The sequence below is a fragment of the Mustela lutreola genome, chromosome 15, assembly GCF_030435805.1.
Source record: "Mustela lutreola isolate mMusLut2 chromosome 15, mMusLut2.pri, whole genome shotgun sequence".
Taxonomy (NCBI): Eukaryota; Metazoa; Chordata; class Mammalia; order Carnivora; family Mustelidae; genus Mustela; species Mustela lutreola.
Genome location: NC_081304.1, coordinates 11,578,977 through 11,604,939, shown reverse-complemented (window position 1 = coordinate 11,604,939; position 25,963 = coordinate 11,578,977). Strand labels below are relative to the sequence as shown.

The following is a 25,963-nucleotide window of genomic DNA, read 5'->3' as shown; positions in this document are numbered from 1 at the left end:
CTATTTTCAATGATTTTTTTATATACACCTATGAGTAAAATTACTGGCTCATGTGGCAGGTCTATGTTTAAGTTTCTCAGGAACCCCAAACCTCTAATCTACTTTCATTCTTATAACTTCAAGGCGGACTTGATTATCAGACAGAAGCAGTGGGACTGCTCTAACCAAACCTCAGGCTGGGCCCAAAGGTGTCTATTTTTCAGAAACACCGACTATAGCAGCTAGGTCTGATCTGAGCCAACCTTGTTTCAGCACAAGGTTACACACTGGGCTTTGAAGAGCTTTTGCTGCTACTCTGCATGTCATAACATGAACCGGCCAGGCAGGAAAACCTTCCTGCCTCCTGGGCATCCTTGGTTCTCCATTATGCTGCACACACTTTTGGACAAAGAAAAAAATATATGTTCCCTGCTTAACTTACAGGCATCCCTCCTGATTTTGCAGAAGAGCTCAGATTAGCATCTGGAGCCCACGTAGAAATGGTGCGTGGGGCCCAAACCTGCTCTCTGGTTGGGGGCAGATGTTGGAGAGTGGGGCCTCCTGAACACAACTGAGACTCTAGAGAGATTTTCCATCCAGGGTTAGGCTTTTACCATACATTTTGAGTGAAGGCACCACCCCGTGATTCTGACCCTATGCATCCATAGATACTGGAGCTGGACCTACCCTGCTTTGTGTATTGTGGATTTTCCACCCTCTGGGATCAGCCAGGACAACAGGAGATAATCCTACTACAGCCATTGTTCATTGCAGCCTAGTTACTGAGTCACGAGGCTTCTCAGCCATTAAGCCAACCTGACAGTAGACTGGCACTGATTTTTTTCATTTAAACCTGTCATGGGCCAACTCAGAGTGCCAACCTCTTACCTCAGCTCCCCAACACATAGGCAGCTTTGGAGTTACAGAGGCCCAAATCAAGGAGCACTGCCGTTGCCCTGCACAGAAGAGAGAAACCAAAACGGCTGTTTCCACTTGCCACTAAATACCGAGAATAGAGAAGTTGGCTTCTGGGGTCCTTGCTACGCAGACTGTCAATCCAGCTGTCACTTGTCCCTGGTCCCCTAGCAGCCCTTTCAGGTATCCTGGCCTGAATCTGCTCTTAGGGCAGAAAAAAGTCCCTTGGCTGGTCACATCCTCTGTAATCTGGCAGGAAACCGAAAATTTGCTTGCTCCGGTCCTCGGTCTGTTTGCTTATCTGCTTGTTTCCTTGTAGGGAAGAGTCTGCTTCACAGTGTCCGGTTTAGGGGGATTTTCACCATGACCTCACCCTCCGCAGCCACCATCCACTGACTTCAGTGCGACACCTCGAGTGGGAATCCACATTAATGAGACATTAACCGCCCCCCCCCCAGCCGCCTCGCACGTCTCAGATTAATGACAACCCCAGTTTCCTCCCCGGAAAGGAGAGTCTTTTGCAGGATCTGCAAAAAGGGGGCTGGAGGGTTGATGATGTCTGGGTATCACTCTGGGCTTGGGAGCGCAGGATGTCCGAGAAACCACCTCCAGAAAATGCACCAAAACCTTCCAGACTCGCGCCCGCGGTCTGAATACCGCTCGCGGCAAGGGGCTCGAAATTAGGCGCGCGAAGGGGGACAGGAGGCGGCGGGCACGTAACCCAGGTGTCAGAGCGTGGAGAGCGGTAGGAGAGCCCAAAGGGCTGTGTCTGGGACCTGGTCTCGGGCCTCCAGGATTCCGGGAAGACGCTTCTGCCCGTCCGTGAGGGCAGCTGATTAAAGGGAAACAGAAAGTCGGGCTCCGCCTGCGCGCGCCCGGACCGGCCGGAGACCACGTGACCATTCCCAGCTGCCCCTACCCCAGCCCGCGCCGGGCTCGAGCAAGACCCGTGGAGGCCGGGGAGGCTGGAAAGCGGCTGTGGCGTGCGTGCGTGCGTGCGCGCGCGCTCCCGGGAGGCGGCGGGCGCGCGCACGCCCGGGGGCCACCGCCCCTCCTGGGCCCGCCCTCCTTCCCTCCCTCCCCGGCTCGCCCGGCCCGCCCTGCCCGGCCCGCCCTGCGAGTCACCTCGCTGGTTCCCTCCCTCCGCGGGCGCGCTCGGGCCGCCGCAGCGCTCCCCGCCCTCGAGCCTTGTTGCAGGAGCCGCCCGCCGCCCGAGGAGGAGGTGGAGGGAGCCGGAGGGGCCCGCCGAGGCGGCGGCGGCGGCGGCAAGATGGCGGACTTCCTGCCGTCGCGGTCCGTGCTGTCCGTGTGCTTCCCGGGCTGCGTGCTGACGAGCGGCGAGGCCGAGCAGCAGCGCAAGTCCAAGGAGATCGACAAATGCCTGTCCCGGGAGAAGACCTACGTGAAGCGGCTCGTGAAGATCCTGCTGCTGGGCGCGGGCGAGAGCGGCAAGTCCACCTTCCTGAAGCAGATGCGGATCATCCACGGGCAGGACTTCGACCAGCGCGCGCGCGAGGAGTTCCGCCCCACCATCTACAGCAACGTGATTAAAGGTGCCGGGCGGGGGTCGCGCGGAGACCGTGGGCCGGGGCCGGGCCGGGCCGGGGGGGTGGGGGGGGCGGGGGCGGCCGGCGCGGGGTCGGGCACCGCCCTCGTTCGCTCCTGTCCCTGGCGGAGGACCGGGCCCGGCGGGCGGGCGGGAAGGGGGCGCGCCCCGGGCGTCGGTCCTGCTTGCGCCGGGAGCCCTCGCGCCCTCGGGGAGAGGATGCCCGAGGGCGCCCCGCTTTCCCCCTTGCCGTTCGAGAGGGGGGTCATGGGTGGTCCCTCACCCCACCCCCCCCGCGGCTGGCCTCGTCCCCTCCGAGAGGGAAGTGAGGCGAGCCGGGCTTCTCGGGGTGCTGGGTGATCGCGCCTGCCTTCCTCCAGACGAGGCCCGAAGACCCAGGAGTCAACCCCGGACCCTCACCCCCATCCGCCGACCCGGCACTGCCTGCCCAACCTCGCCGCCCCGGGTGGGTGACCCGAGTCACATGGGGTCGGGGCTGCTCCCAACTCCCTGCTTCTTTGGCCGCCTCCTAAGCGAGCGAGTCCTGGAACCGTCTCAATAAGGAAACTTTTGCCTGAGACTTGTCAAGGGCGAAGGGTGACAGTTCCTGGGCCCTTTGGGGCAAAGATAACGCAACTTCACGGAGTCCTGTGTACTGGGCTGGCATCAGGAAAGAGTAGACCCATACAGTTAGTCTGAAAAAATTAGCATGAGTGGTTTTTCGCCCCCTTGTCACGGTCGGGCAGGATGTTTTGCCTGCAATCACTATGCAACACGTTCCTCTCTCCTTTTTGCTTAATAAGTGGGGTGCGGGGGGGTACCACCACTTGCTCTCCTATTTAAATGAAGTCGTGCTTTGGTATAAAGAATCTTTGGCCTAAAAAGTGATGCGGAGCTTGTACAGGTTGAGCCAGTGAGTGGCTGTCGGCTTGGATCATAGGCTCTGCTTCTATTTGACAAGTGTTTTTTGTTTTTGTTTTTTTTAATTAAGGTATTTGTAAGTGAAAAATACACAGATAATTTTGGGTCTTTCAGAGAATTGGAGAAGTTGGTTCTTATTTCAGTGACAGTTACGTTGATTTTTCTTAGTACCAAACATTTTCTAGTTTAGGCATTTTGGCAAATTTGAGATACAAAGCCTGGTACTTCAGGTGCCTCAGGAAGCCACCATCTGGGTAGCAGTTTTCCAGGGGTTTGCTACATACAGATTTCAGCAGATTTGCCAGCAGCGTTTCTTTAAGTGGGATTTTTTTGTTCAGGAAGTTCTTAAACAACACCTTCTCATCACCTGTTTTTTTTTCCCTCCCACAATTGAGTTGAGGAAAAATATCCACCACCCCCGACCCCCCAGGAGGGGGTGGGGGTAATTAGAAGAGCACTAGGCCAGGAGCTCACAGATGATAGCCAGCCAGCTCTGAGCCCTGGCATTGCTGCAGTTAGGCTGTATAAAACAGTTGTATTTTTCCCATCCTACTGTTGAGCATAAAACTAATTAAGGTCTCTTTCAAGGCTTAGGGCTCCGCCTTGCCAGTCCTTAATTGAAAGTACCTTTGTATCCTGATGCCGCTGAACTTAAGGAGTTATGTCAATGAATAGGGTTAGCATGTTAACTGATTATGGGCCAGGTAAACACCTGGTCCTTATTGTGCACTGGGTCGTAAGTGTGACCTACTTTGAGCACTGGTTATGAGATGAAATAAGTCACTAGACATCTGCTTTTTTGAGTTGGCATGCTCGGAAGATTGACAGCAAAATGTTATCCGGACAATTGACTGAGTAGTCATGTGACTGTTAATTAAGATGGACCAAAGATAACAGTTAAGTGATTAGAAATCCTGGGTTTGGATTAAGCTCTCTGAGTTGCATTCTCTGTTTCTATGCACTTTTTGCAATTGCTCTTCCTCCCTCTTGGGGAAATCTAAGGCTTTCCTGTGACTTACTCTGACTAGATGCTAGGTTTGGGAGTTTTTGAGTTTCAAATTGGTTCTTAGAAGACTTTGTGTTGGGGCGCCTGGGTGACTTAATCTCTGACTCGATTTTCGGCTCAGCTCCTGATCTTGGTTGTGAGGTCTAGCCCTGTATCAGGCTCCACATTCAGCTTGGAGTCTGCTTGGGATTCTCTCCCACCCTCCCCCTTTGCTCCTGTGCTCCTTTGTGCAATCTCTTTCATAAATAAAATCTTAAAAAAAAAAAAGAGAGAGAGACCACTTGATACTGGGTTACAGCCGGGTGCTGCTCAGGGAGCAGACGAACTCAGAGTGATAATGTTTGACTCTTGGCATTTCTTAAATGTCTTTGAGGGGCTCAGAAAATCTTAGCTGCAGCTCTTTTTTTCAGAGCTTGGAAGTTGGCCTGTGCAGCATGATTTCTTTATCCTTTACTGGTTTTGGTTCTCTTGTGACTACCTTTTTTTTTTTTTTTTTTTTTTAAAGATTTTATTTATTTATTTGACAGAGAACACAAGCAGGGGGAGCAGCAGGCTCCCAGCCGAGCAAGGAGCCTGATTTGGGACTCTATCCCAGGACCCTGGGATCAAGACCTGAGCCAAAGGTCTTAACCAACTGAGCCACTCAGGCATCCCGTGACTACCTTCTATTAAAAGTTTATAAAAAGTTATTTTATAAATTAGAACATGTTAAAATCGTTCAAAAAGAGCAATTGTGTTCATAGTATTTGCTTTTCAGGGCTCTAATCTTACGATTGTGAACACGTGTTAGTTTTTTTAAAGCTCTGGGAAGTTAAGGGTGTTTGTTTCAGTGTTGGTCTCCAGTTTGGGAGGAGGTGGGCCTGGAGTAGTTAAGAAGCTTCAGAAGATAATAATGGAATAGAATCAGTGAGAATATCTAATGACTCCTAGCACACCTTTCTCTTTCTTTTTAAACAAAGGTATGAGGGTGCTGGTAGATGCTCGAGAGAAGCTTCATATTCCGTGGGGAGATAACTCAAACCAAGCCAACGGAGACAAGATGATGGCTTTTGACACCCGCTCTTCCAGTGCGTCCCAGGGAATGGTGGAAACTCAAGTTTTTTTGCAATACCTCCCTGTTATAAGAGCATTATGGGCAGACAGTGGTATACAGAATGCCTATGACCGGCGTCGAGAGTTTCAACTGGTAAGAGATTTGTTCTTTTACATTGTTGTCATTCTATTTTAATAACATTTACCAGTAACTGATTCTAACATACCTTTTTTCACTGACTTCCACATTAAAATGTATCTATCCAGAATTTTAGCCTCAGAAATTTGGATTGCTATATAGATGAACTTCTTTCTGAAGCAAGATAAAAATAAAGTAAACCGCTGAGATTTGGTGAAACAGTTATGTGTAATTGGTCATTATTCTTTTATTTGAGTGAGATAATAGTGATTTTCTTAGGTACTTTCTCCTAATTTTATTCTCCTTTTGAAAACAATTTCCTCCTAATTGTAGCAACAATATTCATCCTTCTGAAAAATTGATCTTTTGTTCTCAGACTGTGAGCTCAGTAACTGCACCTTGTTGTTTAGATGTGTCATCTGTGTGGCCTTTTGATGTACTCTTTTTATGTTTCAGATTAATTTATAAAGAGATTAAAGTCCTTGATAACATTTAAGTCATTGTTGCATTCTATGTGTGTGTTTTTCTAAGATTTCCAAGCACATTTTACAAAACATTTCTTCTTTAGAAGCAGAATAATCGGAGACTACTGTAACATATATAGCTGTTATACAGCGCTGTGGAGAGGGTAGGAAAAGAAAAGGATCTGATCTAGGTTAAAGATACACAAATAATGATTGAAATCAATTTTTTTTAATCAAGTGTTTTGCAGTTTAATTGTGAATGCTTTGATTGTATTCTGGGTTTTATTTGCCGAAGACCGGAAAGATCCCAGGAATGATAACAATCTAGACTGTATGCACTTCAGAGGTAGTTCAGATTTGAAGTGTTTTACTGTAATATGATCCCAAAGAAGTGACAGTTGAAAGTAAAACTGCTTAGAAAGTTGTTTGATGATGTCATTGGCATTAAAGTGATCCACACTTATGGGTGTGGCTACAGAACGATACACAGCCACAGCCAACAGTCTTTGCTGTTAACAGTTTGTACTCAGAAGCTGTCTTGGCTATTAAAAGTTCTAGAACCGTGTTCATGACGGCTTTTTATAAAGCTGAGTTTTGGATCTTTATTTTCTCTGCATTATGGCTCTCACAGGCGCCGTACAATGGTAGCTGCTGTTACCTACTGTCTTGTATAGTTTTCCTCTTGGGTGTGTGTATCTCATCAGGTACTTTGTCCATTAATGAAAGGCAAAGACTATCTCATGTTATTATTAAAATCAGGTCATTGGCAGCATTGTATATTGACAATTAGGAATTTAACTTGACAGGTGACTTCCGTCCAGTTCTCAGACTCGTGGTTGATTTTTGTCCTCTTTTGTCCTTTTTTTTTTTTGGTCTGTCTTATTTTATAGCCGATAGTTCCTCCACACACTGTTTCTCGTCTCTCATCACCCTCTGTCTTGCGTTTAGGTGTGCTTATTCTCCTTTCTTCTTAATTCATTTTCTTGAACAAACCATACTTTCCACTCTAAGGTTTTGCAGCATCCAGCTGCAAAAGTATATGGTTGGTATTGACTGGATGAAGGAATAAACAGCTGTACTCTAAAGGTTTCTGAGGGAAAGTTCTGTAAGTCCATTTACTTGAAGTTGGGCCTCACTGACACTTGATTTTGGATGTTACATTCTTTTTTCTTTTCTTTTCTTTCTTTCTTTCTTTTTTTTTTAAAGATCGTATTTATTTATTTATTTGTCAGAGAGAGAAAGCGCAGAAGCAGGCAGAGTGGCAGGCAGAGGCAGAGAGAGAAGCAGGCTCACAGCTGAGCAAGGAGCTGGATGCAGGACTCGATCCCAGGACCCTGGGATCATGACCTGAGCTGAAGGCAGCGGCTTAACCGTCTGAGCCACCCAGGCATCCCTGGACGTTTACATTCTAACAGTTTTGTATCAAGACTGTCCTGTCATGTAGTAGAGAAAAAGCATTCCTGAGTATTTGCCTTTAAGAACAAATAACCAAAACCAGTCAGAGTGAGGGCCTCCATGTTCTTCACTGGGCCCAGCTGATGCTTTAGGAACAAAGAAGGTCTTGAACACAAGGAGTGACAAGCTCCAGAAATACTTTTCCCCATAAAAAGTAGGGACAGAAGAAGAGAGAAACAGGGAAGGATGTAATTTTAAACTCCTGGAGGACAGGAATTTTTTTCCTGTGTGTATCCTTGGCATTGTTAATGGTGCCTGTCAACGTACAGGAGGAGTTCAGGTATTATGTTGAATTAGTGACTCTTGTGCTTTTGGCTGCTGTGTGGTGCTTGGCACAGTGGTGGACATCGAGAGGGCCCCTGGCTCATTTAAAATATTCCTGCCGGTCCTCTTTAATTCCTTTTCTTCTCTACATGCAGCAAATTCCCAAGTGCTGTGTTTTCTACCGATGAAAAATCGCCTGCATCTGCTCCCTCCTTTCCCTCTTTCCGTTAATGTCTTAGTCCCTCTTGCTTGGACTCCCAGGTAATCTTGTTCAAACACCACACGGGTTTGTTCAGAAAGCTGTGTTCTTTCCCCATTACCTCCAGAACAGAGTTCAACTTTTTGAGTCAAGCCTAGCGAGCTTGCTTATGATTCCGACAATGTATTCATTGGACTACTTCACACCCCGATAACCTCTCAATTCCACATACCCTGATTTTCTGCTGCTGTGGCTGTCTTTACAAGGGCTTTCTGTCAGGGTTTTTCACGACTCTCTCTATTCAGTAGGTCCTACCCTTGACTTAGAAGAATGGTAATCACATTTCAGTGTGACTGAATGTGGCCCGGGGACCCCTTGCATCAGATTCACTGGAATGCCTGTTTAATACAAAGCAAAACAAAAGCAGAGTTCTAGACTCATCCCAAGAGGCTCTGATTCAGGAATCTGGGGTGGGACCCGGTGATGTGTATGTATAGCAGATAGTCATCAGTGATTTGGATGAATGCTCCTTGGGCCGTCTTGAGGAACAGTGCCTTAGGGTCAGAGCTTTCTCCAGCCCTCCGGCTGGAATGTGGCTCTGTGTCCCGTGTTCTCCTTGCTGTGCTTGCTTCCAGCCCTTGTCTGGTTGCCTGTACTCCACTTGTTTGCGCTTGTGTTTGGGTCTCCCACCAAAGTAGAAGCTCCATTGGTACACCTTGTCTTTTTCTCTCTCACTAGCATATAAGCCTGACACTTATTTTATTTCCTCCTTTTCTAGACATTCTGAATTACAAGGTTCTTCTAGGAAAAAAGAAACATCACACATTATCTTCTGGGAAATAGGAATCATTTCTGTACGCTAGTCTGTTAATTTTTTAGGAGCTGGGAAGTCCTTATATTACAGTCATAATTTTTCTTTTTTATGTTTAACAATGTATATTCTTGAGTCTTGGATAGAAAAAGTAAAACCAGGTGGTTGAGTTATGGACATTGGGGAGAGTATGTGCTATGGTGAGTGCTATGAAGTACGTAACCTGGTGATTCACAGACATGTACCCCTGGGGCTATACATTACATGTTAATAAAAAATTATAAATTAAAAAAACAAGTAAAAGTAAAACCATCAGGGGAAGAGAGAAGAGTTAGCAGATAGATAAAATTCATCTTTTTTTGTTTCAACTAACAATTGATTATTAAATTTATTAATGCAAATTGAAATGCCAAAAAACAAAACAAAACAAAAACAACCCAAACAGGAATAGTTTTTAAGCCTTTTTATGGTTTCTTTGCTTAAGATGAGCAACTGCCTTGTAATCAGTCTTCCGGGCAAAAGGGTTAGGGTAGTGGGATCACAGCTTAGCTTTTTAGCCAGCCATTCATTTGTTAGTAATAATTTCGGGTACAAACATGAATGTTTTCTTTTCCAAGTTCCCAAAGGCAAACATTTCCTTTTCTGGTTAGTTTCATTATGGGTAAACTAAATAGTTTACTGTGAAAAAAGAAAAATCCAAGATTTACATTGCTCTTCTAGCTTTTAAGATACCTTCTAATTCTTATAAACCAGCTCCCGGGATATACATATTCAGAAGCGGTCTCTTAGCACTGGATTAACTATTTGTGATGCTGAGCTTCGGCTGTGTGTTCACTATGGCCTACCACTACACACATGAGATACTCCCTCTGGAACAGCGGGTGACTGTGGCCAGGGAATTCGGTAACTTACATGACTAGAGATGGGAGTCAGGGCTTGGCTGGAAAGTGTGTAACTGCAGATAAAGGAGCAAAACTAATAAAATGGCCAGGAATCCTTGTCAGTTAATTTTTTTAGATATTTAATATTCAGTTACTTCTTTGGAAATGTAAGCAACGTTAACAGGACTGGTTAAATAGGGCAGGAAAGTGTATGACTGGGAGGGACACTCCAGAGCTTCCTAGTTTCTATAAACACTTTAACTTGTCAGCACTAATACAGCTTCCTGTAATGACCAGTTTTTCTTTGCAGTTCTTGAAACCAAAGTTATTTTCTTTGTTATCGTGGTACCTTCAGTTAGACTTAATTTTTCTTATTCAAGCAGTACAGTTTGTGCTGGACTTTACACTTCAAGCCGATGAGGTAGTTTATCCACTAAGACAGAGCTGCTCTCAGTCTGGGCAACAGAGTAACTATTTAGCCCCATTCATTGACCTATAAAGAGCTGAGCGCTAAGTAAAATAGGAACTTCAGTTGGGACTAACATTTATTTCTGTATTTATCCTGCAAAATGGATTTGAAATGCTATAGAATTAGAGGCACTGGTTTATTCTTTAACTCTAATTTGGATAGGCTTTTAAAAAATGAATCAGTTACTACTTTCAGTGGCAAAATATGTTTCTGTTGGGGAAGGAATTGGTCTGTTTTCTCCATGAATAAAATTAAAACAGGATTTTGACTTCAAGTTGCAAAAAACCTGTTGTCTCTGGATTCGAGGATTATGGTAAAACACTTGTGCATATCTAACAAAAAGATTATATGTAACTGCAGAGATATTAAAATTTTAGGTCCTCATAGATAGAATTGCTTCTTGGTGAATTTTCGATCAGAAGAAAGTGGTTCCTTTTTATCCAAATCTTAGCAACCCAGAGCTATATAGTACTGTATATTAAAAAGAGAGAGGCTGCTTTGGCATGTACTTATAGTTACAACTTCGTGAGATTGTCTGGATATGTGTGCATTTATATGCGTGTGTATCTCTTGACGTAGTATGTTGGTGTGTTTGTGTTTATATCTTTTTTATTTATTTATCTTTTTGGTGAAAAGTTAACTAGCTATGGGATGTCTGGGTTCTAGCCGGGTGTTGTAGATTACTGTGCTGCTTTATTTCGTTTTACTGCTGAATAAAGCTAGTGGTATAGTAATTTATGCTGCTTGGAAAATGTTCACTAAACAACTAAGAGATGAAGCCAAGAGATGGTTTTGTTATGAAAACTAGACTTCAGTTTCAGAATTCCTTGAGTGGACCTAGCCCAGGAGAAAGGCTTGTGGCCTTTAGTTTAAGAAAACCATAGTTGCCAAAGGCCGCCCTGGATTGAATAGTCCCTTTTCCTTGTTCACAGATAGGAAGCAGCCTGACCAAGCTGGGACACCTTGTCTGACTAGCCCAAAACGGGTGCCAGTTTCTTTCTCTAGAAAATCAATTCAAGGGCTGATAATTATATCACTTCTTATTACTTTACATTTTATGAAAATCGCTTTGTACTTTTCAGAGTCCTATCACGTATATTACCATATAATCCTTTAAAAACACTGTGAGAGGTATGAAATACATGCTATTGTCTCCATTTCACAGAGGATAAAGTTCAGATGCAGAGAGGTTTCTTGATGCTTTGGGTCACAGCTAATGAAAGGATAGACTGGACCCTGGAATCCTGGTCTGCCAACTCCTGGTCCGCAGTGCTGGCCAGTGGACCATTGTGGAGCATTCAAGCATTACATCCGTGGAGCATTTTTTCCTTCCATGCCCAGCCTCTTCTGGCCAACACCCATGCACACAAATAATTAACACTCCCCTAGAAAGTTCTAGCACGTCACTTTAAATATGTGTAAGGTTTTATTAAGAATACATGGCATTGCACTGGTGGTTGCACAGTTCTTCTGTTCTGAACTTTCATTATGTCCTTGTGCTGTTCCTTTTTAGAATCCAGATTATAGTTATGATATAAATCTTAAATGACTGATGGTAGATTTACTCATTTAGTGGCACAGTTCATCCTAACCACCATTCGTCATGATAAAAGTGGTTTGAATCTTCACCTCCTTGAAAACTCACTATATTAGTGGTCCTCACCTGATGTTCCATCAGTGAACGTGTTTTGTAATGTGGGCCCTGAATTGGGAACGTTTAATGACGGCTGCCTGTTATCTGACAGGCAGCTGTGTGTTTTTTAGGCAAGTGTCATTTGGGAATTGGCCTGCCTGGAATATAGTTGCCCAACTTTGTGCTTGGTGTACAGAAGGGGTTATCAGAACCTTTGTGTTCTGTTATTTTATGAGCTCTCTGCAGTGTTTCTCACGGAGCAGCCACAGTTTTTATGCTGCTTGCGAGCCTTCCAGATTGCAGTTTGTTGTAAGTTTTTGTTCCAGTTAGAAACTGCCTATTTTTTTAAGTGCGTATTTCTGAAAGTTGACAATTTTTTAAATTTTCTTGTTTGAAAGTACTTTGTCTTTTTTTCCAGCTGTATAATAGAGTCTACTTTGGTCATTATTGTGAACATATTTTTTTTACAAGATGCTCTTTTTTCCAGAAGAATTTGTTTCATCTGCATTAGCAGAGCATCATTAGACTGGGCTGATAGGGATCAAGGAAATAGTAATTTTGTTTCGAGAATTGACTTCAGTGGCCTTGGTTAAAGTCACCAATCTGTTGCAGTGAGGGTCACTATTTGTCTTACTCTTTCTAACTTAATCTCTTTTTTCTCTTGACAAAATGAATAAAAAAGATTTTTAAATCAGTGCAGTGGGCGAACTGTTTCATCCCCAACAATTACACAAGAGATGCAGAAAACTAGTAGTGGAATCACTCTCCGTTGGTTTATTTTGGCTTTAGTTCTAAGTCATTAAGACGTGTATACTTGATTTTGTTCCATGAAACTTTGTATTTTCCAAGCAGATTAGAAAATAACCATATCCAAATTCATTGATTTATTTTACATGTTGTAAGACATTTTTACAAATGGTTTTAATGTGATGGTGTTCCACTTTGATGTGGTTATCTGCTGTGCAGTGGGATAATGTGGAGCTGGATGACCAACTAGAACTTGTGTCCAGGCTCTGCCCTTCAGCATGTGAGCCTGACGCAGTCCCTCAGCCTTTCTGTTTCTGAAATTGTAAAAGGGGGACTATCCGAAGACCTATTATTATTATTAGTTGATGTAGAAATTGCACGAGCTGATCCCTATAAAATAAGACTGTGGCCCAGTGCCTGACCCATATTAACCATATTATTAACATGAGCCGTTACTATTTCTAATAAGCCATACGTGCATAAAACACAAGTAGCTTTTTTACAAAATAGAGCCCTATAAGCATTGATTTGCTTCACTCTCTGAACTTGATTACCGACATAAAAATCCTGGATTCTAAAAAATGCAGAATATGACTCATATTCTTATGACACCGTATGTTGTTTCTGCCGAAGGTAGAACATCCGAAAGAGAACTGAGCTCCTCTGTGTTGCTGTATTGGTTCGTGTTGCCTTCTCCTATCGCTTCACTTGATTTTTAATCTGATGTGTGGGCTGAATTAACCAAATCCTCATCATCCTGCTGGCGGCTCGGTAGGATAGCCATCGGCAGAGGCGCAGGCGCAGAGGCGGCTGCACGCACATCCCTGTTCCGTCTCCGCGGTGACCCTCCGCCCCCACACGCATGCGCTCTTCCCCCTCTGGTCCTGTGCCTGCTGCTGGTCGAGGCTTTGCAGGCACGCAGGCACGCAGGTCAAAGAGGCTATTTGGGATGCTTTTCCAAGGTAAAAAAAAAAATTCCTTACACAATACAGAATGATTTTTTTTTTAATTTCATGTTACTTTTTTTTGAGATTTTATAACTTCTGATCATTTTTCGTAAAAGCGCTAGTAAAACGGTGTCTTTGGGTTTCTTGAGCCAGAGCTGCCACATTTATCCTGTTAGTAGGACATTTTTCTTCTCACCTTCTAGAATGGTTAAAAGAGCTGAACTAATGAATAATTGGTGTGAGAGACTTTGACTTTCGTTTTCAATATCCTGGTTACTCTTATTCTCTAGATAATCTTTTTAAGAATTATTTTTCTGTTAACCAGGACCAGCTGCCGAGTAGGAGTATCTGTCATCTTATGTCGTTGCGTGACTTTTCATTTAGGCCTCATGATGTGCACTAATTGATACTAAGTAAAAGAAAAATGGAAGCTACTAAGTTTTCCTAGTTGCTAGAGTCACAAGTTATTGCCTGGCCAACTCCCTGTTATAGGAGGCCTAACAAACAAGAAGACCGTGCTTTAGATAGATTGCTGTTCCCATGTGAGTTGGTTCCTAAATTCCTATTTATTGATTTTAAAAGCCTAAGTGAGTGCTGTATTCTCACAAAGCTACAAATACTATTTATCCTAGTTTAAATATTTAAAAGAGAGTAATGTGATTTAGCCTATTGAGTTAAAATATTGCAATAGTAATGTTTTGCTCTTTGTTACGTGCTGTGTTTGCAGTAAAATTATTGTTTGTTAGCTTCAAAAACTATAGGGACTTTATACCATATAGATGTCACACATTTTAGTTCTAGAAAAGGGCAAGGAGAATTACATGTACTTAATTTTTTTCCTTGACTTTTTAAAATTATCTTATGATTAAATGTTGCAGCCAGTTTTAAGGTTGGTGTTAACAACTTAGTAAGAAACCAAGATTTTTTACCTGTTAAATAGCATTTTGCACATCAGGTCATAATGTAAGATAACTTCTTTTTGAAAAAGAGGCTCTTTTGTTTTGTTTTTTAAACTTTCAATGTGTAGAAATGCATTCTTTTGAAGGGAATGTGTATGTTTATCTTTTTTTTTTTTTTCTTAAACATTTTATTTATTTAAGTGATCTTTACAGCCAATGTGGGGCTTGAACACACATCCCTGAGGTAAAGAGTCATGTGCTCTTCTGATGAGCCATCCAGGCGCCCCTCATCTTTTGTTTTTATTTTCTTTAAAAATTTTTTTTTTTTTTTTAGGATTTTATTTATTCATGACAGAGATCACAAGTAGGCAGAGAGGCAGGCAGAGAGGGGGGGGTGAAGCAGGCTCCCTGCTGAGCAGAGAGCCCGATGCAGGGCTTGATCCCAGGACCCTGAGATCATGACCTGAGCCGAAGGCAGAGGCTTTAACCCACTGAGCCACCCAGGCGCCCCTCATCTTGTGTTTTTATATGTAGTTCTATTCTGTATGAAATGCAGGTATGAAGGTTTAGAGCATTACTTTGAGTATCCATGTTCCTTATAATCTTTCTCAAATAGGAAAAGTAAAGAGCAAACAGGAAAGACAGTGTGGGCAAGAAGGCCTCGAGGAGCAGATTTACAAGTTACGGTTACAAGTCTGGTAACCGTTCACTGGGAGCTCCCAGCAGCCCTCCGGTCACATGGTAGTGAGCACCTGTTAATGAGCCAGGCCCCTTCCACAGGCTGGACGTTTGCTAGTGAATCCAGTGAGAGCAGTCTCTGTTCTCACTGCTCTTGCTCGTTGGAGGAACCTACATTCGTGGTAAATGTTCTGAAGGACAAGGAAAGGAAGCCCTGAAGGAGAAAGAGGATGGTCTGAGGACGCGACCTGTAAGTTAGGACCCCGCGGGTGAGAAAGGGTCCGCCAGGTGAGGAGAAGGAAGGTTCGGCAGAAGGAGCACCGTGCGTGCAGGACGTGGGCGGGGGAACGCTTGCTGGGGTGTGGAAACTGGGGGCAGATGAGAAGAGCCACGATGAGTCAGAGGCCCGGGAAGCTAAGCGGTTCCAGGGTTCGGAGACTGTTGCGGAAGGAAGAGCTGGTCATCAGGTGGAAGCTGTGAAGATGGAGGGAGACGGTGGCTTCAGGATGCGCTTTGTAGGGCGAATCACGGGGATCTGACAGACTGGAGATGAGGTGTGAGCGGGAGGCAGACGGTAAGCGTGACTCGGCTTCTGATTTAAATGAACCGGTAGATGGCGGTGCTTTTTGCTGAAATGAAAAGATTTTGTGAGAGAGAGGTGAGGGGGAAGATGAAGACTTGGGCATATTGGGTTGAGATCTCTGTGAGACATAGAGGCGGAATCAGGTAGGCAGTTGGACACAGGAAATCCAGAATGGAGCTTTCAGCTGTAGCTAGAAATTCAGGAGTTACTTGTATTCCGGTGATCTTTAAAGTCTACGGAATGTGTGCATGCACTCGGAGAGGGTGTGAAAGAGAATAGGGCTCAGGGTGGAGTCTCTAGGGACCTTCGGGCCGCTTGAGAACTTTCAGAGAAGGGGATGCTGGCAGACATGGCCAGAAAGGTAGGAGAATTTCAGGAACGTGTAGAGCCCTGGGGGCCAGAGAAGTGTTCTGGAGAAGAAACAAGTGGACAGCAGTGCCGCATGCCACTGAGGCACAGTAAGGGGAAGATTGATGTGTTCCTTGATTTGGCATCTGGAAGGTTGTTGCTGACTGGGGCAGGTGACCTGGTGAGGGACAAGCCAGGCTGGAAGGGCTCGAAGAGGGAAGAGAGTTGAGGAAGTGGAGAAGATCCACTTGAGAGTAAGCTGACTGTTCTCATTTCCCTTTTGCAGGACTTTGAACCACCTGGCTTCATAGGTTGGGTTTTTTCAAGCCTTTTCAGAGTTCAAAAGGACATTGTGTTTATACCGACCAGTTTCTTTGCCTCTCACTGTCTCAGAAGTAGAGTTCATAGCGGGCGATAATGCTGTTAACATTAGGCCAGGCAAACACAGAGAGTTTTTCGCTTTGTACGTGATTGTTTTACTTATGACCATTTCCTGTTTAGTGAGGGCAATAACTTGTTCAGTAAAACACATTCATTCCTTTGTTCCTTCAGCAGACATGCACTGAACACCTGCCCACACCGAGTTCTGGACCGAGTAGGCCCTGGAGCTTAAGAACTGCTTGTCCGGCTGCCTGGGTGCAGGCTCTCAGTCTGGTGGGAGCCGGATAAGCCAGCCTCAGTGCTTGCCAGTGAGACGACGAATGCTCTAGTACACTGCTTGTGCTGCCCTTCGAAGCCAGGAATGTGCACAATCACTGTTTACTAGTCTAGAAAAGACCGTAGAGAGTATGGCTCCCGTTCACTTCATCTTGTACAGAAAACATAGGTCCGTAGAGGTGAAGGTTCACAGCAGGTTTTGGTTAGAGCCACTACTCAAAGTCAGGGCTGTATGACTCCAAGCCCATGTCTGATACTACCGTGCTTTCCTGCATCCCTTCGTAATATAATTAACTCAACAGTGATTTGGAAACAGGAACTGATAGGCCAGCATACATTTTGAACTATTTCCCACGTTGGTCGGTGTTTAGAAACATTCACAGGTTGCACGGCCTTGCTGTCTGACACGATTGATCGGCAGATGGGGAAAGGAAAGGTAGTCAATGCCCTTGTAGGCTGTGTGAAGCTTCTCTTGACAGGAGAACTTGTGCTGATGAACTGAACACTAAAACGGAATAAAGTGATCTGGATTTTCCTCCCATCTGCTGTGTGATTTTAGGCATAGAATTTCTTTATTATTGTTGATTGTTAATGTTAATTAATGTTGCAATTATTGCATAATGTTTGAGTTGTGGGGATTTCAAGATGCATTGTAGCACATCATCATAGAGCAGAAATTTCCATCTGGTGTGCATTCAGAAGGACTCTTATAGGGCCCTCTATTTAGACAGCAGGGGAATTGAAACTGTATTTGGGAAGTATGTCCTGTGTTGGAAGACTGTATTCTTTTTTCCTTTTTTTTTTTAACAGTTGAGGTCATTTCTTTTTGAGAGTTAAAGAAAAAAAAAAAAAAAAAGATGTTCTACTGGAGATTTTCGTTCTGGCAGAGCTTAATGTTTCTTTATAAATTAGCGGGATTGTGTATGATTGACCCTTTTCAAAAAAAGTATTTTAACTTTGGAGAATTTTTTCAGAGCTCAAAACTTTAAGCTTTTTAGTGTAATCATTAGGTGGAAACTGAAAAATAAGAAAATTATTTTCTTTTTGTTTTTTGAGGAAATTACTTAAAGGTTCCAGAATCCAAATTAGCTTTTTAAAGTTTAAATTTTAAAAATATATATTCATTTTAGAAAATCATCCAGTTAGCCCTAATCACCATTTTAAGATATCTTTGTTGACATTTTGGCATATTTCTTCTGATACTTGAAAATAGTATTGGAGGTGGAGATAAACTTTTCTGTACTTTCTGTACAATTTTATATCCTATGCATTTAATGTTGCAACGTTAGCATTTCTTGGAGGAGGTAATGTTTCTCAGAAAACTGGTAAGGGATTCTTCTAGAAATGGGTGAATTTTTGACTTAAATGTAAATTCTTTCCTGATAAATATTTTTTTATGAGCAGGAGGTGGTGATGTTACATGGGAACATGAGGTAAATCTTACCAGGTTGCTACCCAGTTGAACAACATTATATATGATATCATTCTAGCCCTCCATCTCTGCCATATTAAACTGCTTCTTCACATTTAAAATCTGTATTTAGAGTTACCTGGGTGGCTCAGTTAAACGTCTGCCTTCGGCTCAGGTCATGATCCCAGGGTCCTGGGATTGAGCCCCTGGGTGGACTCCCTGCTCAGCAGGGAGCCTGCTTCTCCTTCTCCTCCCCACCTGTGCTCTCTCTGGCTCTTTCTCTCTGTCTGTCTTTCTCAAATAAATCATATCTTTAATTTTTAATTAAAATGCTTAATTTTTGAGGGAAGATTTTAAAAAGGAATTCTGAAACCTGTGTTATTTTAAACAAGGGATTGTAGTTCTTAACTAGGGTTTAGAGAATGACTGGTACTCAAGATAACAAAACTGAATAGCTTATATATGTTAGGTATGTGCACATAAGTAGAAGATACATATGTATGTATAAATACTTACTAAATGTATGGCTAAACTTTTTTGTTTCTTCGGGATGAAATGTTTTGATGAAAGTAAGGTTCTTTTTTGTGATTTCTATAGTAGAAGAATTACCAGGCTGCATTGTTGTATATATGTGAATTGGAATTTGGTAGGACTTCAGTAATACTCTTAGAAAACTATGATCATTAGCCTTAAATTTTTTCTGGTGAGAAATCTCATTGAAAAACTGGATGTAAAAAGGAACTTATTAATTTGTGAGCAATGGCAAGGAAAGGACCGTTTACAAAATAAAGTGATAACTTAGTTTGGCCCAAAATTTTCCTGTTTTTAATCTTGTGCACGAGTTTGTTTTTACAGCTCATATGCAGGCTACGTGGAAATTAATTGCCTAAGCTAGACAAAACTTTTTTGGGGAAATTCTGTTTAGGCTGTTATAAACTATCTTAGATTAGTCAGGAAAAGTATTTACTTTGAAAAAATGTTTTCAAATACTGGGGTGGTTTTTAATGTAACTGACTAATTTTTGGCTCTTCTGGAAGTTTTAAGTGATGCACATGGAAAACGCTGGCCAGAATTTGAAACTGCATTCAGTTGGAGTCCACTGAATATTGACCTGTTTTCCTTTTGACAAAGAACAAGAGCTTATATATTTCTAGTACAAGTAAATACTGTCTTGTTCCACATGAACCAAACCCGCACGAGTGATAGTACTTTAATAAGTATGCTTTCATCATGAAGATGTCAGCATGACCCTCGCTCCAAACTTGGAGCGTGTATCGCATCTGTACTTTATAATGCTTTTTTCCAGAGAAAAAGGAATAGGGAAAGCCATTTTTAAAAGGGGGGGGGGGAGGGCATTGTCATTTCGAAGATATGGAATAATAGGTCCTTTGTGAAGAACAGGAGAAAGGAGACTGTTGAAGACACCAACAGAGAGAAGAAGTGAGCCTGCCGGTGGCCAGCTCTGAGAACCAGGGGGAGGGTTTTGCGCGTGTCCTGTGTGCCTACACCGTGTGTAAAGCTGGCTGGCCTCTTTATCGTATTTTAGTTTGAAGAAAAAAATTAGCCGGGGGAAAGACATGGAACTCTTTAGAGAGCTAGTGTATTTCACATATTTAAAATACAAGGGTTTCAAGCTCTTCTCACTTTATTGTCATTTTCAAAGGTATGAATAAACTCTTAAAATATAACTAGGCCATGTTTTATGTTTACCGACTTTGAGAAATTAAGTATAATGTTAGAATCTTAGATTTCAGTTAGTGTGAGCAGAGCAGTATCATGGTAACTTTCATATTTCCATGTGAATATGTGAAGAGAATAGAGAAAGGACCAATCTGATGGGAAATTGAGTCTTTAAATAATTTAAAAAATATGTATTATCTTCTGCCTTTGTTTTAGCCGCATCATTAGATTGAAATGAAGAGTCTTGATTTATTAACCAGCTTTAACCCCGAACTTTTCTGCTCTGTACCTTATTTATAGTTGCCATTTGCTTCTTACTGTAAACTTACATAAGTAAATGCTAGGTGGAAAAGCTTACGTTGCTCCAAGTCTATTCATAGAATATTGCCCTAAAGTCACCCTATTTAGATACGGCTTCATCATGATATTTGCAGGGCTTAAATTACTAGTATATACCAATATAAATTACTGGTTTTTTGTTGTTGTTGTTGTTGTTTTTAAAGCATATATGTTGGGGTGCCTGGGTGGCTCAGTTGGTTAAGCGTCTGCCTTTGGTTGAGGTCTTGCTCTCAGGGTCCTGGGATCGAGCTCCCCCACACCATCCCACACTCATGCGCATGTCTTCTCTCTCTCTTAAATAAAATTTTCAAAAAATTTAGAAATAAAATAAAAGAACATATAGGTCACTTTTAAAGGTGAGTGGATGTTTCCTTTTGAATAGATTTTTCCAAACATATGCTTAATGAAGCCTACCTAATGAATATTCGGGGAACTTTGATCTGGCTTAGTTTGGGGGATTATAAGACTGATGAAAATTAAAGGCGTATTACAGGCATACCAGAACCTTCTTGTGGCCATCGAAGTAGTACAACTCCCAAGGGTAATCAGTTTGAGGAGTAAACAGATTTCTGGTTTTCTCTCTAATCTCTTGATTGTTTTTCATCTTTAAAGTATTCCAAACTTGCAGATGAAAGACTTCACATGCATGGGAAGTGTGTAAACAGCTTTAAACCATTGCACTTAGCCATTTTAGAGCACAGACATCTATTCTGTAGTTCACTAGTACTTCTTCAGGTAATGTTTTGCTGTTTTTAGCATTTGCCTAGTGATTGGTTCTCTATATAAAGAGAAACTGGATATTAACTTTGAGTTTTCATTTTCAGAATCACATGTATACTTCGATTTCAGAAGAAAATTTCTCACTGCTTAATTACCTTGGTAGTATAGATTTTCTCTACTGTTTATTGTACTGCCATGTTTATTTTTAAATAGAAAACTAGGGGCGCCTGGGTGACTCAGTTGGTTCAGTCAGGGGCTCTTAGGGGTCCTGGTATCAGGCTACATCGGGCTACATGGGGCTCCCTGCTCAGCCAGGAGTCTGCTTGTCCCTCTCCCTCTGCCTTTCACCTCGCTGTCTGTCTGTCTGTCTGTGTCTCTCAAATAAATAAATCTTTAAAAAAAAAACAAAACAGAAAACTGTTTTAGGTCATGGTGGTCTTATAACTAAATAAAAGGGCCTCAACGCATAAAAATGGGATACTTTTTAATTCACTTATTTTTTTTCTGATTGACTTCTTTTTTTCTCTCTTTTTTTTTTCTTTTTTAAAGATTTTATTTATTTATTTGACAGAGAGAGATCACAAGTAGGCAGAGAGGCAGGCAGAGAGAGAGAGGAGGAAGCAGGCTCCCTGCTGAGCAGAGAGCCCGATGCGGGACTCGATCCCAGGACCCTGAGTTCATGACCTGAGCCGAAGGCAGTGGCCCAACCCACTGAGCCACCCAGGAGCCCTGACTTCTTTTTTCAATGAGTTTTCTGCCACTTATAGGCACAGTTAATTAGCCTGCAGTTAAATTCTAGGTATTTTACAGGATTAAACAATGGCAGGTTTTTTTTTAATAGTAAACTAAAATCTGATACATTTTCCGCATTTTTTTCCCTGCATTTGATTGAATTTTATTTGACCTTTTCATCCCACAGAGTACTTATTTAGCAGGTAAAAAGATAGTGAGTGCTTCTTCCTTATTGAGCACCTTGAGTTGCTCTACCTTATCATGCAAAGTTTAAGTGTCTGTTGTAGGAGCAAATTAATTTCCTAGGTTTAATTGAGGTTTTAAGTTCTTCAGGATCCTGTGCTAAGATGTAAGTAGTGGTTCTAGTCACTTTTCTCACATATGCTTTTATAACATTTTAACAGTATAATACTTACTTACCTGGTTCATCAATTTTTGACCGTAAAATTCTCAGGGAGTTAGCTCCGACGGCTGCAGACTCTGGTGGACATTTGAAAATAGGCCCTAGGGATATGGAAAGGCAGGCAGCTGGAATGGCAGTAAGGTGCGCCCGGAGTGACCGAATAAAGGAAAAGCTGTGCTTGTAGTCTTAAGTCCACTGTTTATGTCACATTTCAGATCTGTCAAAGGAAGGTGTAATGTTTTACTTGTGAGACCTAGTTGAACGAAAGTGATACTTGAAACCTACTTTTACAATAAGATAAAGCCAAGTAAGTTTCTAATCTAGTTTCTTGAGAGCTTGTTTTTGGAATTTCTAGCTGGGGGACGCAGCTGCTCATATACCCTTGACCAAAGGGTGGTCTTCCTCAATCGGGGAAGGTTTTCCTCTTGACTGAGCGCACAGCTTTGGGAGGGACACACATGGAGCGGTGAGGGAGGAAGGGGAGGCCTTGCCTAGCCGGCCAGATCAGCCCTGGCCATCCGTGCGGTGACACATACCCAGCCAGATCGCCCTCACATCCTCTAATCTAGTTTCTTAATATTCTTGGCGTTTTTGCAAGGCTTAAAAAACACAACTGACTTGGTGTAATCGATACCAAAAGTCATGAAAATGTCAATATAAAATCCAGCTTTGAGTAAGATGAGTGTCCAGATCTGAGCTGACTCTGGAATGGCTATATCAGAGTCTCCTCTTTGAGAGCTTTCGTTTTTGATGTGGTAGATTTGTGGTGGACCTTGGAACCTGTAGTTTTTTAAAAAGACTTATTTATTTATTTAGAGAGCGAGAGACACAGGTTTCGATACTCAGTCCCCCGACCCCAAGATCAAGACCTGAGCACAAATCCTGCTCAGTTGGATGCTTAATGGACTGAGCCACCCAGGCGCCCCGGGAGTCAGTATCTTTGCCAAGTGCATTAGAAGTGCTAAGGCACTGCCAGGTGTAAGCCCTGGCAGAACTGGAATCAGAACACTGTTTCCGAAAGGGGCCAGTAGTGGAAGTATAGTATTTTTTTTTTAATCTTTTTTTTTTTTTAAATTTATTTATTTGACAGACATCACAAGTAGTAAGACAGGCAGGCAGAGAGAGAGAAAGAGGAGGAGGAAGCAGGCTCCCTGCTGAGCAGAGAGCCCAATGTGGGGCTCTATTCCAGGACCCTGGGATCATGACCCGAGCTGAAGGCAGAGGCTTTAACCCACTGAGCCACCCAGGTGCCCCAGGAGTATAATATTTTAGACTTTGCATGCCAGCACACAAAATCAAGGGCATTACATGGGTATTTATATAACAAAAAACTCAAATTTCCACAAGTTTTTTGTGGGTGAAATTCAAAAATAGAATAATAAAAATTATATAGAGTGTTTTGTAGTATATAGGTTTACTAATGAGAAGAGTGGGATTCTTTTGGAGATGAGTAACAGTTTGCTTAATTGGGGTTCAAATTTGAATATTCCCTCTCACCAAACTAAGTTGCAGATGTTTATTAATGCTGATCTGTACTGAGATTTTACACAGTTCATCCTTGAAAAAGATGTCTTTTCATACAGATAGGTACTACCAAATGAGCATATGATTTTTTAAAAGATTTCATTTATTTATTTGAAAGAGAGCAAGTTAAGAGCACAAGCTTTAGCGGGGGCAGAGGAAGAAGCAGACCCCCTGCTGAGCAGGGGAGCCCCACTCTCCTGGGCTGGATCCCAGAACCCTGGGACTATGACCTGAGCTGAAGGCAGACACTCAACTGACTGAGCCACCCAGGCGCCCCTGGGCATATGATTTTAATTGAGCGTAGTCACTGCTTGGAAGACATTTATAGAATTCTGGTAGATTCTTCTCAGTGTTGCCTCTTGGCGTGTTATTTACATTGCAAATTATCCATTTCCAGTTGATGGTTAGGTGGAAGCTCCTCATTGTACAGTTAAGTGGATTTTGAAATATGACAGTATCCTCTGTCCTTGCATTGGGATCTGAAAGATGCTGCAGAAACTAGAGTTTGATTTTGGAAAAATACATGCTGCAAATTTATGTGAGGATGGTGGTCTCACTTCTTTTTTTAACTTTTGGCAGCAAAGAAATTATGTATGTATATATAAAACAGTTTAACATTGCTTATGATTAAAATAATGCCAGTTGTTGAAATGAGTTATCACAGTATAAGTTTTGCAAAAACTGGTTTGCCTTTTAACTTGAGGTTAAATTCTTTAAGATATATAATCAGATGTTCCCTAAAGCTAATTTCTAGAGCCATTCATGGTCTGCATTAGTGATTGAAGGCCATTCTTATTGGGAGAAATTCACTTTCATCCATTAGTTCCAAAAATCTCAGTAAAGATTTACCTCTGCTAAGCTCTTGAACTGTGTAATAGGACAACTCAGCATATTCAGCTTCTCTTTTTTACAGAATTCATGGAACTGATGAGACATAAGTCCATGGGAAGTGAATTAAGTTAATTATTGACACTTCTCTGGTTCAGAAACACAGGAGAGACCCATCTACTTTTCTACAAAGTACCGAGTCACGCAATGTGCAGTCATTGTTACAGTTTTCCTAAATTTGTCCTTTTTTCTGCTGTGCACATACTTCTACTCTGTACATCAGTTGTAACACTCACTGGCACGTTACAATTTAGGTGAAGTCGCTCTCCAGCTTTCTTGGCTTCTTTGAGTGTATGCTCACGTGTAGCTCCCGCACACAGGCCGTTCAGACAGGCTGAATCTTCAGTGCCTTCAGACTTGGCGCTGGTTGCTGGAGTGAACAACCGCGGAGCAGTAAGTGGGAGTCCTTGCTTGGCCAGCAAACCTGAACCATTTGGAAACTGACTTCAGTTTCCGTCTCTTTCCATCTTTCGCGAAGAAATCCTGCTGTGATGAACTATTCCCTTTTAAACTTGGTGATTTTTTTTTTTCCCCCCTGTTGCTTTCCTGTGAGTTGGGATTATTTTTGAAGAGTGTTTAGTCTGGTGATGTGGACGTATATTGTATTCTCTTAGCATAGCCATGACACCGCTGCTGATACACACGGTGCTTTTCCATCATGTGTGGTTTATCAGAATTACCCTCGTTCCGTTGTGCCTCAACAGCGGGACATGGAAAGCCCTCTTTTGCTTTGTGTTTTGATGGATATTCACTGGTTTAAAAAAAGAAAAGAAAAGAAAAGGTCACGCTCTGGCACTCCCGGGGACACGTGAGACCTTTTCAGGCTGTCACTGCGTCAGCATCGTGTTGAGCACGGTGAGGAGAGCCCCACACGCAGCCGTGTCGTGACCGCTCGTGGCGTCTGCAGCAACCGTTGCCAGTGCGCAAACAAATGAGGGAGGTCGTGTTCAATACAGCTTTATTTATGGACCCTGAAATTTGAATTTCGTATCATTTACAGATGTCATGAAGTATGCTTTTGATTTTTTGTCCCCCCAACCGTTCAGAAACGGGCCACACGGAAACCAGCTGTGGGCTGGCCTTGGCCTGCAGGTCATGGTTGGGGGATCCCTGCTCTAGAACATAGGGAAGAGGAGAACTCGGGGAGCCCCGAGCCGGCCTTTCCTTCTGCCACAGTGGCACTGTCACCGCCGCACGAACATAGATTTTTCCTATAGTTCTGCAGTGAGGATCCTGTTTAAAGTTCCTGTTACCCATTGCCAACTTGCTTTATCTAGAATATGCATGCCTTGCTTTTTAAAAATCTGTATTAAAGTCAGCTTAAATTCCACATCCTTTTAAAGTTGTAGATTCTAAAGTGCTGTCCTTTATACATTTTAGCTGTGCAGAAGAGACTGTTGAATATGTGGGTCTCTTGTTCAGTAATTGGGCAGATAAACTGCCAAGCTTGCCGTACTCTGACTACACATTTGCTTAATAAAAATCACATTCTCATTTGTGTTCTCAGCTTTTCTGTTACCTTTATACTCGGTCTCTGACTTATTTTACTCCAAGCAAAGAAAGAACCTTTGTGGCACATGATTCTTGTGGGATAACATTCAGGCCATTCCTAGTTTAGGCACAACTTAGAAAATTCGGTTTGTAGAACTAATAGGATTTTTTAATTCACCAGGACACTGGAGCTAATTATAAT

The 25,963-nt window shown here is 42.8% G+C and overlaps 1 protein-coding gene across 1 annotated transcript in view; it reads left to right on the top strand.

Moving 5' to 3' along the window:
- The first annotated feature begins 1,962 nt into the window (after nt 1-1,962).
- GNA13 (G protein subunit alpha 13) overlaps nt 1,963-25,963 on the top strand; it is a 39,696-nt gene continuing 15,695 nt past the window's right edge. Inside the window, exons 1-2 of the mRNA XM_059147553.1 lie at nt 1,963-2,447; nt 5,327-5,553. Of these exons, the coding sequence (XP_059003536.1) occupies nt 2,165-2,447; nt 5,327-5,553 (510 nt within the window). The 5' untranslated portion in view covers nt 1,963-2,164. The remainder of the gene's footprint in view (nt 2,448-5,326; nt 5,554-25,963) is intronic.